The sequence below is a fragment of the Dromaius novaehollandiae genome, chromosome 2, assembly GCF_036370855.1.
Source record: "Dromaius novaehollandiae isolate bDroNov1 chromosome 2, bDroNov1.hap1, whole genome shotgun sequence".
In the NCBI taxonomy this organism is placed as follows: domain Eukaryota; kingdom Metazoa; phylum Chordata; class Aves; order Casuariiformes; family Dromaiidae; genus Dromaius; species Dromaius novaehollandiae.
In genome coordinates this window covers 102,218,149-102,237,034 of record NC_088099.1, presented here as the reverse complement: position 1 = coordinate 102,237,034, position 18,886 = coordinate 102,218,149, and the positions used below count along the sequence as shown (strand labels likewise).

General features: G+C 36.4%; 1 protein-coding gene across 3 annotated transcripts; it reads right to left on the bottom strand.

Moving 5' to 3' along the window:
• Window positions 1-594: 594 nt before the first annotated feature.
• EEF1E1 (eukaryotic translation elongation factor 1 epsilon 1) lies at window positions 595-18,880 on the bottom strand. 3 transcript variants are annotated; one of them, XM_026114853.2, is made up of 4 exons: window positions 18,668-18,880; window positions 16,190-16,390; window positions 8,564-8,659; window positions 595-1,263 (listed from the first exon to the last, which is right to left on the bottom strand). In XM_026114853.2, the coding sequence occupies exons 1-4, from the start codon at window positions 18,878-18,880 to the stop codon at window positions 1,123-1,125; spliced, it is 651 nt and encodes a 216-aa protein (XP_025970638.1). In that variant the 3' UTR covers window positions 595-1,122. The 3 variants fall into 3 exon arrangements, with proteins under 3 accessions (XP_025970638.1, XP_025970639.1, XP_064363131.1); XM_026114854.2 differs by having other exon boundaries at window positions 18,643-18,774; XM_064507061.1 differs by lacking the exons at window positions 595-1,263; window positions 8,564-8,659 and adding an exon at window positions 10,394-15,590.
• Window positions 18,881-18,886: the final 6 nt, after the last annotated feature.

Genomic DNA, 18,886 nt, shown 5'->3' with positions numbered 1-18,886 from the left:
TTCTACAGTCACCAAGCACAAGGGCTGCAGCGGTAGTTTGCTGCACAAGTAGTTTGCTGCACAGTCACAGAAGCCAATATACAAGTTTATCAGTTAAACTAGCTAAACATTTTTGTATCTCTTTCACTATGTTAAAAAAAAACTAACTAAAATAGTGCAGAATGTAGTTACCTAATTCAGAGGCCCATCTTGGGCCATTACATTAGCTTTTTGAAATTAATTAAAAAAATCTGAGGGACCACATTCTACAATGGAAAAGCCTGTCACTGTTTCACACAATAATATTTTGTCCTTATTTTTGACATGAACGTTTAAAAATTGAAAGTGAATGTGGCAGACTAGTTCATTATTACCTTAAGTACTCTTTTTCCCCCAGGATCTTGAAACTTGCACTTCCATTTGTGTAGAACTATCATATGAAATGAGATATATGCAGAATTTTGAATAACCCTACTGTTACCTTGTTCAAAAGAAAGTGCTTCTAGTATCCAAATAAAATATAATCATAAAATGAAGTAGCAAAATAACTATGCTTTTAAACTCCGAATTTTTATATTAAAAAAAAAACTCAAAAGTATCACAACCAATTAAGACTAGAGTTTTAAAATAATTTATTAGGTCACATAAATACTTTGTAACATTTGCATGTTCCCTTTTTCACATCCTTGGCACACAATATAGCTCTTAACTTTTATAAAACTAGTGTAAACATCCATGGAAAATAAAATGGAAACAATGAAGGACAGATGTAAAAATCCAATAAATAGTAAAAGGAGTGAATATCGAAGGAAGAGACATACTCTTTCCTACATCAAAGACCATCTCATTACATCTGAATCTGATTAGCTAAAAGAACATTTCATTTTTAAAAAAAATAATGAAAAACTGGTGCTCAGTTTCCATCTTTCCATCATTGTTGAATTTAAACAGATACATGATATAATTCTACTAGTTCAAATTCTTGACAAACAACAGCTATTCAATGCAATTTTATTATCTCAGGCATCAACAGTTTTGGTTCACATACAGAAGGTTACAAACCAGTACTTGCAAGTTAGTGCTTCTGGACAGTGTAAAGTCTAAATTTCTAATCACCCTTTCAGTATGACATGAAAGTTTTCCTTAATGAGCATTAGTATATAATCTATTCTTGATAAAGATGACATTAGACAGATGTTGTCGGACACCTGGATAATGCTGAATGTGGTTGAACCAGCGAGACACATTAAGGTATTTCTCCTTTTCTTGCACTGTAAGGTCAGCCTGTATGGTGAAGAAATAGAAAGCACCACAAATAACATCAGTGTCATAACATGTGGTAAGGTAAAATTAAAGTTGATAGTTTTTAAAGTTGATTTCAATTAACAGAAGAAGTTGTGACTGTCCAAGTGTTCTGTGTTAATTTCATACCTTAAAATTCACTTCTTTATTTCAAAACTTAGTATTTTCCACTATAATCTTCATTAATTCAAATGAACAGAACTGGAGAGTGGAATATACATTTGTAAGATACACGCAGAAGGATAAAATGCTTGAATTTAACACAACTTATCAAGGGGTTAACATATAGCATGCATATGGCGGAAGTTTCACAAATATACCGTACAGTCTTAAATTCCTCTAACCTAGCAGGTCGTCTTGCCTCACAGGCCAAGTGACTGCTTTGTATTTCAAGGTGGGCATTACAACTGTATGGATAGGGTTTTTTTCCAGGCACATTCAAACTGGAGAAGAAAAAATAAAGTTGTCATCTATTTCGATTAATAGTTATAAGTAGTAAGGTAAGTTCTATGCTATGTTGTTTAACTGTTCAGATGTGCTAACTCACATTATTAGTAATCAAGGCAGCAATGGCATGATTTAAATTACTATGTAAGACAGCAAACTAAAAATCTGTCCATACTTAATATACAAATATTCTAAAATAGTATCATTTAATCCCATAATTTGAGGCCCTGTTGTTCAACATAGAGATTTCAAGTCAAGATCAGGGTAATTTGTTTAGTTTAACCCAGATCTAAATAGCCACAAGAGGAACAGTAAGGAAGAAGCTTCCAGCTGTTACATAGCTATTACAACAGCTCCCTGCCACAGGAATTCTGGGTGAGATTAATGAAGAACTTACATCTACCTTTAGTTTGTCTGATCCAGTCTTCTGATAAAAGTAATCTAGGATTATGACAGCAAGGAGCTTAAGCATACCCTTCAAAGTCTTCTAAATTAATGTCAGCAACGTCCTTAAAGATTCTCTATAAAATCTTTTAGTACTTCAGTCTCTCAAGCCAGAAGTAGTAGAACTACCAGCTACACTGCTTGCTTCTGCATTGATTTGATCATCTTTTAATGGGAACAATAATAGTAATAACTCTCCCTTACCATACCACCTGTATTATTTTTCCTTATTACCAATTTCTAGGTCTTCTCAGTCCCCTGCAACCAAGTTAATTTGCTAGTCCAGACAGTAATATGCTGCCTCATGTTAACCTGCTACAATTGACTTGAAAATGAGATAAGCCTCAAAACACAGACTACAAAATTGTATCAGAAACCAAACACGATCTTCTTATGAGCTACCCTATCTTATCACACAAATACTTAACTCATTCAGCATAGGATTCCTCTCATTTCATTTTCAGTTAGCTAAACTAGCCACTGAACCTAAGTTAATCATCTTGACATCTCTTGCAGTCAATAGAAAGAAGTGGGCACACCTACAAAGGTCAGTTCTAACAGAAGAATCACTAGCTGGACATGCCCACTTTATGTTTAGACTGCTAAAGCTAAGTAAGGTTAAGGTCCCTCCTCAGAAGCTAAGATGATGTCATATTTCTTATGCCTTGTTTTACAATGTCAGGCTTCACGGCAAATGCAGGTTCATTACAAATTTGATTCTGGGCACAGGACAGCTAAAAACAAACATGCTCCAACAAACTTTAAAATCAAAAACAAGAAGATATACAAACTCATTTATTCAGCTTTAAGAGTGGAAAGCTTGTATTCAAAATCAAGTCTCATGTTGAATTTCACCTGGACAACCCACCCTTTTGGATTTCAAGGGTTGGCAGTAACACTCACTGCTTCTCTTTACTGTTCTCTCACTTGGCTTAAAACTGGAAAACATTAATCATGTAGAAGTAAATAGAAAACATGGATATAATACTAGAAGCTAGAACTACACTGAGGGGAAAAAAAGAATTAATTGCCAAGAACTGCAGGAGGGTAGTCTGAACCACTGCCACATAATGTTAAAGCTGTACTAATGACAGAGTTAACAGTATAGTAACAGCAGCGACAACTGAGAAGCAGGGATCTTGCAGTTGCTTCTGAAAACAAGTAGCTCTCTTTCCTAGGGAACTCACCTGCCAGAATACAAGCATACTACTGCTCATGAATTTGCACAAAACCTTTTGCAATTTTCAACTGTTCAGCAGTTCAAGCAGTATGAAAAAGGCTGTTGCACCCTTTTTCTTGCTACTGGCATGGAAATGTGAATACTACTCCTACAGCTGTACATAGTCTGATAGAAGTTCACAGACAAATCAATTAAAAAGCACAACTATGTTTTACTTGGCTGAGCTAGAAACACAGGAAGGTTAATCAGCATTAGACAAGTGGAAAAAAACAATGCTGATAAAAGGAAAAACACAGTAATTTTTAGAGACATTACAAACAGAAAAGTACAAGCTATTAAAATGCAACACTAAGTGCTTTTTTAAATTGAGATACTTCATAAACTGCCTGAGGTTCCTCATATATTGTATATTCAGGACACAAAAAAGTGCAGCACCATTTAGGGGAAGATGCTTTGAATCGCATACAGTTTATTATAATCAATGGTAATTTTAAGCTGATGCTTGGTATGAAGCTTCAGAACTATTTAAAAAGCAGAGAACATGCAAAGAGCAGCATATATACACCCTAAGGCCATCTGAAATTACTGAAAGTGAGAAAAGGTATTTAAGTATGAGCAGGTACTAGGAATACTGTAAAATTTTAAGTTAATGACTGTTGTGGAGTGACAGACCTATAATTAAAATACATTTTTTCACATCTTTTTAATGGATAATGGATTTAATAATGGATTATGAAAGTGTTAAATTACACTTTAGGTTTTGCAGCAGATACAGTATTTCCCCTCTGTAATTTTATAATGATAATTCTCAAACTTCAAGTTTCTCTCATGTAAATCAAAAATAAAGTCTGGAAAATTAGTCCTCCTCCATTCTGTTAGTGTGGTGAAAAAACATCTGAAGGGCGAAACAGACAGCTACTTTAATAAAAAAAATGATAATAAAAGAGCAGCCCTTTTGTACTCTGGGCACTACAAGCAAGATATTGTCACTTATTTACATAATGTACTCTATCAGTGAAATATATTAAAAAGCACTTTGTGGCATGCTCTACTTTTTACTCAGAACATAACTCTTAGGTTAATTGTTTAGAGATCACTTCCATGGCATTTTTACAATATGTTGTTAGATGGGTATTTTCTGTTCTTCCTCATTAAGTTAGATAATTCCCCCAAGTTAAGAAAGGCTGCTGTTCTGCTATTAAAATAATTATTTGCTATTAAAGCAATTATTTTAATAGCAAAGAAGCAGACACTCAATTTGAATATTTTTTCTTTTTTTAAATGATGAAAACACCTTAGTCTTCCAATCACAAAACTCATGAAGGGTAACCAAGGTGGTCATCATAGAATGCATAAAGAACACAGTTTCTAAAAGGGCTATAAATACAGAAGTTTTAATTAAATTTGCTTTCAGTAGCACTGGGGATGCAGGCATAAATTCCCATGCCCACATTCTGCATATGCATGGCAAGCCTAAAAATACCTGCTTATGTCTGATGTTCTTCAGCATCAAGAGAAAGATGAAATACTAAGTATCTGATTTTTGAAGTTAGCCTTACAGATATGAAATACAGGATTCAACTGTTCCTTCCATAAAATGCATGTACTTTCACACAGTTTTGAAACATTTTCTGTTGTTAAAGGAACATGCTAAAAAAGTCTTTTCTTTAAAATGAAATCATTTTTATAATTGAAGAGCTACTTCCAGTGTTGTTTATTAGGATGAAAGCATATTAACCCAGTACTAAGATAAGCACTGTATCGATGAATATTAACAAAGAATTAATGCTAATCTGTTTATTACAGGAAAAGTGTTCATTATGGGGGGGAAAAAAATAACTGGATACTAAACTGCTAGTCAAGTCCCACCACAGTTCAAATATTAGTAGTTTTGACCTGAGGAAAAGAACATAGTTCTTTTTGTAGTAGGCTGTATTTGATTAACCCCCAGGCTTTGACTGAGTCTTCTCCTATTTGCAGATATAAATTTCACACACAAGTTGTTTTCTAGAGTTTATTCAAGAAGTTTAAGTTAGACATATAAATGAGACTAGTCAGTTCTGGGAAAATTCAGGAAGTATAGAAAGTCACAGATCAACCTTTGTATCAATTATTCCTCTTAAGTATTTTCAAACAGCATATTACAAGTCTAGTTCTATTTAAGAATGAAAATATAGGGAAGTTTTTGTGTAAAAAGAAATATTAGCTCTAATATGAAAACTAATTCATTACCATAGGGGGGATTTAACACTTACTGATTGCCTGAGCTATCTGCCAGCAATGCTGCCAAATTCACCTTTTCTGTGCTATCCATGCTTTAACCTAGTACACACCTCACTGCTCACCATATTCATCTACATATGTATTTAAATACTCAAAATTGTCCAGACAGTCATATTTATATTAGAGACAAGAAAACATGGAATTTCACATGACAATGTAAATCACATCACCTTGAAAAAGCTAATTTAGACAACTAGTATGAAACATTACACTTTTGGGGTATTTATGCGACGTATATTAAGATGCAGAACAACATACATGATTCAGTTCCTGCCTCATCACTACAGCTGTGCACTAATTCATAGACTGAAAATGTCTCTATTATACTCTGCAAGAAGCCTGAAACGCTACTTGTGAACCTGACTCTCATTCACTAAAGTACTAATTCCTTCCCCACAGTGTGGATTTTTAACCACTTATTACTATTGTGTTTAAGATAAGTGGAAAGGAGAGGAAGAACGAATACAAGGCATACAACTACAGAATTAGGAGTTGCTGTTGTTCAGTAGACAAACTGAATAGTAAGCTCAAATGGTCCAGGCCAGTCACTGAAAAAGCAGATCCTGGGAACCCCTCTTCAGATAACGGAAAGTGCAAAAGTTGGGAGGGAGGCAGGAAGGAATACATACAATTTGTATTCAGAAACACTGAGAAAGGAAGATGCAACAACAGGTGAAAAAGTGTAAGCCATAATACTGGGTGGTATTAAACTTTCTAATGAAGTGTGCATCAGAAGATATTTAAAGTTTCTTTTATTAATACTTAATCCATTCAGGAAGATGATGGTATGTCACTGATGGACAGTATCCTATTATTAATGTCAGTGTTAAGTTTTTAGTCCATCAAAAGCAGAGAGATTAATCCTAAAAGTCATTGCCAGTAACATTTTTAGATTAATTTTCTAGAGACCTTGTTGGAGAGTTAGAACTACTTCCCTTTTTCTTTTCTTCCCCCTCTCCCCCGCTTCTTTCATTTCTGCCTCTGCTCCTGAAGCTACAATTATATAAAATATTTATTGAAGATTTACACATTGTTTAGCTGAGACAGTGGTGATCTGACAAACCAGTTCCCAGGACTGCATAACATTAAAAGATATAGTAGCTTTTCTGCCTAAAGTTCGGGAAAGAGAAGAATCTCTAGAAGCACTTCCCTACCCCTCCACATACACAAAGAATCCACAGGATTTTTTCTTAGTTCAAGATTTTACTTCTCTAATCAATCATTAATATTAACCAATTCTGTAACCTTCAAAATCTAGCCAGGAACTGGCTAGTACCATCTACATTTTTCCTCTACTTTGGAATAGCAACCCCATTATTTGACCTTTATACCTTTCCGAGTCCAAAAATTATCTTCCATGAAATTGTACTATGAACTTGTCCCAAGTAGCATCTGGATGGTTGCAGGCACCCAGGAGCACCAAGTCATTTGTTTTTACCATCTGTTCTATTTCCCAAAGCAACAACTTTTATCTTTTGTTCCTTGATTAGGTGGTCTACTCTAGAGCAAACTCTAAATTTAAAATATGCTTGATTTTCCCCTGCCTAGTTTTTAAATGTCTCATTGGTAGTTGTACTCCCTTACAGCATATACAGTCATATTTTTTAAAAGTATCTACACACCTTTCTGTGCCATTATATGTGAAAGATTACCAAATCTGACATTCTAGTCCACATTATCTACCTTACTACTAAAATCATATTTTCTTTTTTTAAAGGAAGTCTTAACATAATTAATTCCAGGTGACTTACTCTAACATGCTTTCAAGAAGCTTCTGAGATCAAGCAGCTTTTCTCATTCCTCTGCTTAACACTGTCTCTTTTGAACTTTTATTCCTGGACAACCAAGACACAAGTTCTCTCATGTTTTAGTAATATCTTACTACCTTGTCCTTTTCTTTTAAACCTTCTTTAGCTTCCCTTTTGAAACACAGTATTCTTGCACTCCTCTACTGGTACTCTTAACTGTATAAAGTAACAATCCATTCAACTGACTTTACAGATGCTCAGCCACACAGGGTGAGGTATCTTTTCTAAAAACCACCTTTCCTGTTTTCTTATGTAAAACTGACTGATTCCATTTTCTCCAAAGAATTTAGAAGACCTTTTTGTACAATGCCTTTGTTTTGTGTAGTATTACCCGCTCCAGGGAAGGCCCACTCATTTACAATCACATGCCAGCTACCAAAATACCAGTAAGTTCTATTGCTTCTCTTTTAAGTTACCTCTTTGGGTTCAAAACCAAGATGCAATGTTTTATAAGTACTTCATAGTACACCCTGAGCTAAGCATGAACTGAAGAGTCTCAACATCTCTATCACTCAGTACAAACTTTTATTTTTGTTTTTTCTAAGCACTGATTCTCCATTTTATTTTAATATTCTATATTATCAGCTCTTATTATCAAGTCTCTAAACACAAACAGCCATTTCAGGATACCTGACACTTTTATATGCATTCATCGTTCAGGAATTAAATTTAAGTGCATCTCTCATAGCACCAGTAGCATTGCTCCAATATTAATAAGGTCTGAGACCTTCACTTCTAACACATTCTTTCAGTTTCATTTATCTATTTCCTCCTGTAGTCTGTAAGCAGTAATGTTTCAGACTTGGACAGATAGAGTTCTGATAGCTAAAATACACAGGGACAGGTGTTAACTTTATGTTACACTACATACAGAGAACTAAAGCACTCTGAATCCTACAGATAATAGCAGACAGATCTATAGCTAGCTATTAACAAAAGTTAAAGACAAGCACTTAAACGCAAGTTATATTTGAAGTCCTCATAAGAAACTCCTCCACTTTTTATTCTGCAATTGTCATTGATCAATGTAGTATGTCAATTTTTACAGCAACCAAGTGATTTTAGATAAATCCATGAATAGAATAGTTGTAAGTACAGAAGTAATGCAAATACCACTTACCATGATGGGATGCAGTCCATAGTACATCAAAATATCTGCTAAGGTAAAACTGTTTCCTGCAAGGTAGACTTTATCTTCAAGATACGTGTTGAGATCCTAAAAAAGTAGTAGTCATTACACGGGTGTAACATTGACTTTGTAAGAAAAACATTAAGGCAGTTGTTAAAAAAAAATTGAGAACATTCTCTGAAGACCATGCACATGAAATAAATGACAAATTTTATTTCTCTGAACTCAGTAAAGGAGGAAGAAAAATCTCAGAAGAGTCAAGCTAATAACCTAAAATATCATTCTTCTTTGAAAGTGAGAATTCAATAGAATTTAAATGTTAGTCTCTAAAGAGGTAGTCATTTCCCTGCTGGCACATAATCTTTCATAATTCCCTCACTTCACTCAAATTTTTGTAAATACAGCAGCGTGATTTATTTCACATTGGTAGCTGACTCCACAGAAATACTTTCAAACCTGTCTTCTGCAGGCCTCAAGTTACTGCAATTCCAAAATGGTGAAGTTGTGGATTTTTGACTAGTGTGTATGACTCATACCATTTACCAGATATTATACATACAACACAGGTGCTTGTAAGCACAGCCTTAGGCTCAGAGAGGAGCGCACTGCTCTTCCAGCAGCAGCTTATCCTGCGCTCCAGGACTCCACACGCAACACAGCTGGTCAACAAAGTTCTGGAACTGCAAACATGCAAGATGTCAGAGAAACAAAGGCAGAACAAGGTGGGGGCCAAAAGAAATGTGTTTCAAGCTCAATGCCTGAAACTTGATACCTATCAACTGGTATCACTTAACATCTGCTCTTATTAGTGTGGAAATCATTGCTGGCAAATCTTAATAATGATACCATTGGTTCAGTTTTTACACCAAGTCCATGTGAAAAAGAGTACTGCTTCAGCATTTAAGAGCATTTCTCTGAAAGATTTTAACAATTCCATGTAAGACACTACATGAGTGGGCAGTTGGAGACTTTCACTGGATTCATTGAGTAAAGTTATATACAGCATATTTCAAGTCTGTAGTGTTGAAGGACTGTCTCTCTACACCCTTTTTCATGTCACTTTATATGCAATCATTCTCTGCAGGAAAACAGAAGGTTGACAGACTCATCGTTGCTCTTAAGCATCTCAATTCTTAAAAACAAACAAACAAAAACAAAATCAACCAACGTGCATACACGCAGAGGTATCACTTAGTTCTACCTCTTTAGCTGTCCATAAGCAGTCTCTTCCTATCCTTCACATGTACCTAACTGCCCCCCTCTCTCCCTCTAAATGAGGGAATGTAAGAGTGAACAGCATACACTTTAGCGCCAATCTCAACATAAACAATCCAAGTCTATTACAGGGAAAGGGGGTTAATCATTAGCTGGCAAGTAAAAACTAGATTTAACCTTCGGTGTATTGCAGTTTTTGTTGGAGGCGTCCTACAGCGCATACACGAAGTCTCAACATTTTTAGTATTTTCTTTTCATTAGACATCTGACCTTGCATTTGAATTTGACACCATTATACCACTTTATCATTTCTTTGATGACCTCTTATTGACAGGTCTTCTACACATTTATAATAGTTAAATGTCCTAATGTCTGCTTTGATTTCTTTTAATATCCTCCCTGATTTGCACTAATAAGCCCTGCACACTTAAAACTCTGTAGGGTCATCTGCCTCTGGCTATGTAGCTCCCCCTCTCTCCCTTTAGACTGTTTATTAATTTGTTCATATTACTTAGCTCTCAGATTACTTGAAATATCAAACTACAGTTCTGTAGAATTTCATTCAGACACACCACAAAGGCAAATGCAGTGTTTTAAAAAAAAAAAGCTTGCAGGACAAAAAAACTATAGCTCAGTTTACTGAAAAAGTTAACTATTTAAGAAAGTACAATCATTACAGTTATTTCACTTGTCAAAATTCTGAGTTTTTGCATTAAAGAAGTTACATCATGTTAATTTTTTTTTTTTTTTAAACACAACTTTAAGAGGTAAACTAATTTCTATGCGGAAACACCAGTTTGCATAGTTGTTCAGGAGAGGTAGATACCATAAAAAGAATAAGTTTGCTCTTCAAATACATTGCACAGGCATATTTATTATTTCTACATACTCAAAATACTCACCAGTAAAGAACATCCTAAAAATTTAGGGACAAAGTAAGCCATCACAGTGTGACCCATTATTTATTCTGGCTTACCAAGTTTTATGAAATCAGTTCACTGAGGCAACAGAATATGACTGATGTGGTTTAGTCTTGGAGAAGTTAGCATTAATTTGTAATTCTGGTTCTGAACACGCATATTCCTCCTGTAAGATTTAGTAAACTATTCTGAATACATATTGTAAAAGTCAAGTTAATTTAGAAACACCATAGCACATTTTCTTTTCCCCATGTACAATAGGAGCATTTAGTTAATCTTCTCTAATGGGTTAGGAGTCCCATAAAACTGGTTACATTACTGCCTAACAGCAAACTGTGACAGTTTCCATGTTAAACTTCCCAGAAGTGAAGCTTTCTTAAGTGACCATGATATTGAACTGAAATAGTCTTCGTGTCCTGAAGAGATTAATGGAAACACGAATAAAAAACTTTATCTGAACTACTGCTATGTCAGGAAAATTCAAATCTATTAGTTGCCTGCCATTCATGGCACTGTCTTTCATGTACTGAATATCAGCACTTAAACTGATTACATGCAACTTCAAAGATTAACTAAATCATCTAAATGCTAGAATATATGCATGTAACTATATTAACTTCTTGTCACAATCTCAGGAATGCCTTCCTCAAGTTTCAGGCAAACACATAAGGTATAACTGCAGCTGAATGCATATTGTTACAATAAACAACTATAACAATTCTGATTTCATTCTTGGGTAGGAAGAGGAAAAAAAGCAAAGGAAAGCTGAGAAGATGCTGCATTGTCTATGAACTGACTGATGGATTACCATTTGCTTGTTCTATGTAAAAGATGTCCTATTTACGGCCGACATCTAAGCTGACAGCTCAGTACAACCCACCCACAGCATGCTTCTGGTTGCCCCACACTGTTGCTTACCATATTTTCAGAACATAGTCCAACTGCCTGTAATCCAATTAATCCATTAAAATGACTGAATTCTCTTCCAGTTGCCGCAAGCTGGGACATGGCTATCACTACAGCTCAGACAAGCAACCATTGCTTCTCAAAATGACTCAACAACTTGCAATGATCTAACCACACGCTAATTCTGTGGACATTTTGTCCACAAGAACCCCACTGCTGTTGTACATACTTCCTTTACAAACAAATCCACATTCTTTCAGTCAATAATATTCTCAAGGTCACATTTATGCCCTAGGTGCCTTTACACTGCACCATGCAGTGACATACGGCAGACCATGCTCAAATATTTAAAGCTCTCTGACAATACAGGATACAAGAACAGCGGAACTTCACTTCTGGGGCATGGATTTTTTTTTCCCCTGCAACAATACTTTGAATTCTAATTCAAGATTTAGCTGCATAACAGGCAAACTATGATCTAAACTTGGTCTGGACGACTACTGTATTCAGTCAGCTGCTTTCTCACCAAAGGACAAGGAGGAAAAATAATCAACAAATGCTGCCCAAATAATCAGAATGCAGCCTTCTATGCCTCTAATTGCACAATATCCTGCTGTTGCTAGAGAAGGGAGAGGAGTGAACATTGGGCTAGACAAACCCATCAATGTGAACAGACATCCCATTTGAAAGTCTGTCGACTAACAGTGTACCGAACCTCTGGATGAACTATATGGATGGAATATAGATTAGCTTGCTTCACAGGTTTTGGAAACAGTAATTCTTCAAACAAGCACCAGAAATAGTAACAAAAGTTCTCATTTAGATTTCTAATTGCATTTCATGATTGCAGCCATAAAGAACAGGAAATTAGAAGCCTCTGAAATAATGGAACATTTTCTATGAGACACATTTGAAGTAATAACACATTTTTGGTTCTAACTGTTCTTCAGAGACTAGAAATTAGACTAGAACTTTCTGCATTTCTTCAGAAGCTTTTCAGTGAATTCTAACACACAAGTTATATTCTGAATAGAAAATATGATTATTTAGAATAAGCCTCCAAAGATTTTTTTTGCCCCCTCACCTCCCAGTCAAGTTCTGAAGAGCTAAAATTGATGAAGCAGAGATGTTCATATCCCCTAGATACAACTCATTAACATCTGTGCAGACATTTGGTGCCACATATAAAGGTTTTTTTTTTTAAAAAAAGGTTCTCAATTTCTCCCTAGAAGTACAGCAACCCTATTAGATATCAAGCACAACAATTTTGCACATTTTTTTCTTGTGCAACTTAATTTCCTAATAACCAGAAGTCACACAGTTGATCAGAGGCAAAGGAATTGCATCCAGGGTGGGGGGCAGAGAAAATGAGTAACATCAGAAATTAAGCAATCATGCATTACTGACAATCATCATTCCTGTGTGTGCTGCAGAACAGTCCAGAGATACTGATCCTGCTATTTTGTCCAGTGTAGAAGCTCAAATCAAAACTTTGACAAAACTACACTGCAATTGATGGGTTCTGAACAGCATGGCATTTGCTATGAACAAACACAAAAATCCTGACTGGGACAGACCAACTACTTTATGATTGTTATCAGGTCAAATAATAGCTTCAGTCAACGTGCCAGTAAGATCAATTTAAGAACATTTTTTCTCAAGACCTTAGAAAAAGAAAGCCCTTCCTGTTTAAACTAACAAACTAGTGTGTTACTGAGGTTTTTCAAGACATCACCTCATTTAAGAGTTAAATAGAGGCAGCCTAGGGTTTACAGCAGAAGCAACTAAACTGTTTTTGGCACAGCTTATTATAAATTGTGGCTCTAGGCTGCAACTGTCCCAAGACTGCCACTGTGTATTCCAGACACTGTAAAACTACAGTCTCAGACTTGCCTCTCTATTTTATTTCTTTCCCCATGCTCCCTTTTGGCATAGTATATTTTAATGGTAGACTGCCTCTTGTTCTGATTAATCATGGTGGCAAGAGAACAAATTAAAAAAAATCTTAATTGCTATACTATGAAATTATTAATGCTAGAACAACTCCACAGCAGTCCTGTGTCAAGATAAATTCTGACTGTTCAACATCTGCTAAGGGGAAAAAACGAAAAAAAAAAAAGTAGAAAATTTTTAAGTTGTTAGTATTTATTAGAATAGGTTTAAAGGCTGAGGTTCTCCCACAAGTGACACTGAACGTTCCTAGTAAGGAAGTTTTGTTTTGTTTGGAAACATTTCATTTATCTACACATTTGTATTTCAGCACAGTGTCTTTTCTAACTGCTGGTGCTGTTAAGGCTAAAACCTGAAAAAAGGAATTAGCTTCACCATTAAACCATCACATTTCCAAGTCTGGTTTTAATACCCAAACGCAGTTTTGCACCTACTCAGATATGTGTGCTGACAAAGAAGGTATCATCACTTAAGCCAGTCAGAACAGATATATCTTGTTATAACAAGACAGAAAACTTGCTTTTTGTATTTAGAACATATAGGCAAGACAGGTAAGTAAAAGGTAGTATTTATTCTTGTATGGTCTCCTCATAGTTTGTAATAGCACAAAACACATTAAAAGTTCTTTAGAAACCAAGATAAAAGACTCGCATTTATTACATATTAACCATAAAGGGGTTTTTGTTTATTTTTAAATAAACTGCACAGAAATGAATTGGAACGGTCTGTCCTGCAGGACAGGTATCTAGCTGACGTGGAACTCTACGAGCTAGAATAACTGAAAGTCAACATGATTCTCTTTAATAAAGTAATGTTGGGTTGGGATTCCTCTGGCTTTTGTTTATTTTTGTTATTTAGACAAAAGACAAACCTTTGCAAAGTGTTAATTCATTTGTTTGTAGTGTATTTAGTAGACTATGAGTTTATTAATGAGCTAAGAAAGTAGAACTATTCATCACATTAGTTGCAAATTAGTAGTTCATATGTCATTGGACTGTCTTCTATAACAATCAGAAAAATTTAGGTTGGAAGGAACCTCTGAAGCCTGTGTAAAGCAGACCTAACCTTGAAGTTTAACACAGCCAATGTCTTATTAGTTGAATTTAGAAGATCTCTAAGGATGGAGATTATAAGGAATTTTGATGAGTATCTGTTGAGTAACCACGACTGTAGAGGTTTTCAAAGCATTCACATGTAGACAGTAAAACCAGTGATATTACAAATAAGAGAAGAAATGTAAACAGACACATGCTTAAGCAGTGGAAGATATCCTGTATACACAATGAGATCAGGATAGTTCACATCACCCAAGATAAGTGAGAGAAATGGTTCTTTAGAGTTTGCCCAAAGTGGGCCTCTGTAACATTGATCTGGAGGACATGGAACAACATGCCTGACCAAGGAGGCTGTCAGCTTGAAAAGCACAACCAGTTACTAATATGGCTTTGTTTCATAGTTTCATCTTAAGTTATACAGGATGTTAACTCTCCCTCTTGACTACTGCTTCAGTAAATCTTAAGGGCTTTCTGTAATAATTCCAGTTTACTCAGATTAGCCACATCTAGCAGAAGTCAGAAAACTTCTTAATTAAGACTTTGCTAACCTCAGGTATAGCCAGCCTTGCTGAAACCTTGCGGCTCACAAAGCTTTTCTAAACCCAAGCTAATTAGTAGCACCAATAATTTTGCACTTTCTATATAAAATAGAGAGACTTTGAAAATAAAAAAAGAGAACAAAACCAAGAAAACCTAGCTCTATAAGAATTGACCAGATTTCACTCTTGTATTGTACCCATTTACTAAACAGAGCCCTTAGCACTTACCAGTGTAAAACAACTTCTCTTCAAGCTGTGTTCCCACAAGGTTGCAAAAAAATACTAATTATCAGTCATAAGGAGTAAGAAGGAAAATAGAATAAGTTTTTTTTAATCTACTCCCTGCCATCTGGCTGCTCAAATAACTGAGTGACCCTTGAGGTTTTCTTTTCTGCTTCCACCTGCTTCTTTTGAAGAAAGACTGGGCGTCAATCTACAAGAAGAATTTAATATAGTTGACTAAAGTCTCCATACATATGTGGCTCAATGGAAAGGACAATTTTACACAGGTTCCCCTATGATTTCACTTTTTAGCAATTCATATACAATTCTGTCCAATAACTCATTTTGTTATCCATACCAATTACTAAAGTGTCAAGTACTGGCTTATAGTCCATATTATCAACTCAAGAAGAGTGGCTCTTAGAACTAGGAGAGCACAGTTATCTTGAAATACCACACAGGACAATTTGTTTATAAAGACAGGAAGAAACCAGTGTCTTAAGGTTCATAAGACACTAGAAAATTGAACAATCTTTAAACTACTTGGAATGCGCTAGGTATTTTACAGTATTACAGCCATAGAAGAGGGTAAGAGTTCAACTTCATATAGTTTAAGTTGTTTTCTCACAGATTGTCAGTGGTCAAAAACTCAGCAAGCACTATAAAAGCCAATACTTAAAGATACAGTAAAGTCCTCAGAATCTTCCGAGTTTTATTAATACAGTTGTTCATACATACATTAGCATCTTAATCCCCCTCAGGGCCTAGCTGGTCCAAAATTCAGTGGCAAGATAATTAAGTAATCTTTACCTTCAGAATTATTCTAGTATCTTCTTTACTAGAGCATCCATCTACCCGAGTCACTCTGTATTCCAACCACTGCTGAACAACAGCTTTCTCTTCTGCAGTGCTTCCAAGTAGTTGTTCTTTCTTAGCCTGTTTAACTAAATGGGCAGCTATGGTAATGAATCCTATTAGGCTGGGACCATTGTTTGTTTGAAGAACAGGGGTCTAGAAGAGAGGAAAAAAAAAAAGCGTAAGTATATAATTTAGTTATTTTCATAGAGAATAGTTACTTCATACTCCCCCAAAGGATCTCTAAAACAATATATCAGCATTTAGAATTATTTATATTGAGAGTAGTAATATCAGAAGGAAAACATATATTCTATTTTTTACTCTTTCAGGTGGTTTATTTTCACTTTTTACAGAGAAAAGATATTTACATATACATTTGGACAAACCAATACACCTTTTGTTCAATATACCTTTAGCTTAATATAATCAAAGCTATACGAATATCAGCAAGAGATAGTAAGATTTCCAGCAGTGTCAGAACAAGCAGTACTAATTAATTGTTGACTCATTTTCAAATTCAGGACTGTGACCTAAGGCTGTAAAGCCAGCAGCATCCAATCTCTCTCTGAACACATCACACTATCCAGGACTTACTGAAATGCTTATTCATACTTTCTACTGTATTGCCAAATACTCAGAGAGAAGTAAAACCTTTTCATCTGCACCTGGTGAGGACAACATAACACATTTTTGTAACATGATTTTCCCTTATAAACAGGAAAATATTTGACTTCGTTGGATTTAAGATTCGCAGTGACATTAGTGTATATTAAACCGATTTTCCTCATGATTTAAATGTCTTGGGAAAAATGCACATGTGCAAGAACATTCATTTTAAAAAAGCATCTATTTAATTCAGATACAATATTTAAGGACACCAAAGAAATCTACTGCTCATAAAAAACTGATTAAGTTTTGAAGTGACATCACTTCCATTAGCTTCCAAAATTCTGTGCATCTAATCCACACTTCTATGAAACCGGACAGCACACCAAAACAAGTCTGACTTTATAGCATGGTCCTCATCAGTGTATTACAAGTACTTCTTCAAACAGAAAACCATCAAAATTGAGAGAAGCCATATAAAATTGGCCAAACGTATCACAGACTTGGCATATGGTGGGGTACAGACAAACAACTACTTGTAAACATGTCAATTTGCCTTGGGAAGCTACTTCAGAAATGAAATAAAATGACCACACAAGCACTAGAAGCCTTTCAGAGTATGAAAGAAAAGTAAACCATCAGAGACAGAAATAAAATGAATGACATGAAATGTGCTGCAACAGACTAAAAGCACAGGCATTTATGACATCAAGTGATAGAGAAGTAACTTACTGAAATGTAAACCCCATTGCCCCCTCTCCACTCCCTCTCCCCTTTTTTAAGGGTCTGACCATGCAGAGGCACTTGTCTATGTTCAGAGTTAATTAACATAAGATGCAGGTTGAAAGCACAATATTTATTTTGCAGTTCTTCTACTCTAAAATCAGAGTGATTGCCAATCAATTTTTCCACTGAGCATACAGTCAGATAAACTATGGACAGACAAATCTAGTGCCTTGATTTTTCCAGGAGTTATGCTTTATAGTCATAGTATTAAAATATCATTTGGATGGTTAAATACCTAAAGAAACTTACTTGCAGCCAAAGAATGCATATACTGATATTCAGACCTCTAGCCATAAACAATAAATAGAGTCAAGGAAACATACAAAAGCACAAGCCCAGCGCAGAACTACAATTTCTCTACTGTCTGTTTCAGACATAACCACATAAAGGCTTCCACACATTTGTGATACTCTCAGTTTTGCATTGCTTTTTTCATGCCTCAACTGCCAGGAAATAATACCAAGACATATACAAGAAGAAAGTAGAAAATTTAAGAGCAGGAATTCTTTACTACAGATGCAGCTTTACTACCAGAAATGCATCTTTTTAACATAGCGCGACTACAACAGCACAAATACAACTGCACTGACACGAAGACACCAAGGTTTTAAACCCACATCCGCGCAGTGAGCCATGATAACGTTTAGCGGGACAGGCAGAGGGAACAGGCTTCCAGGACCTGCAAGCGGACAGCGAGGTCCTACAGCCACAGTTAGCGCAGATGAAAGAGGGATGGGCGGGGGGGGGAGATAAAAGAGCAAACCTCCACCGAGGAGAGACCGCTCAAGGAGAAGCGCTGCCGGTGCCGCTGAACGAAGGCCCGCCCCGCCCCTCCCCCTCAGCCGCGCGCCGCACCGCGGGGGGGGGGGGGGGGGGGGGGAGCGCGGAAGGAACGGGACGGGGGGAGAAGCGACGAGGTTATCAGCCGCTGGGGAAGGGGGCCGGTGGCCACGCGCACGCCGCTGCCCGCTCCCGGCCCCTCCCCGCTCCCGGCCCCTCCTCGCTCCCTTCACCTTCCGCTCCCCCTGGACGCCGTACTTGTTCCCTTTCTGCAGGCCCAGAGACTTCTCCAACAGCGCCAGCTCCTCCGCCCCCAGCCCGGACTGCGCCGCAGCTGCCATCTTCACAACACACCACCTGGGAAAAGAAGAGAACCCAGAGCCTCGCAACAACCACGAGCCTGATTGGAAGGCAGCGCTGCCGCGCCTCCAAAAGAACCTTCACTGCTATTGGCCCGAAGGACCCGGCCATCCAATC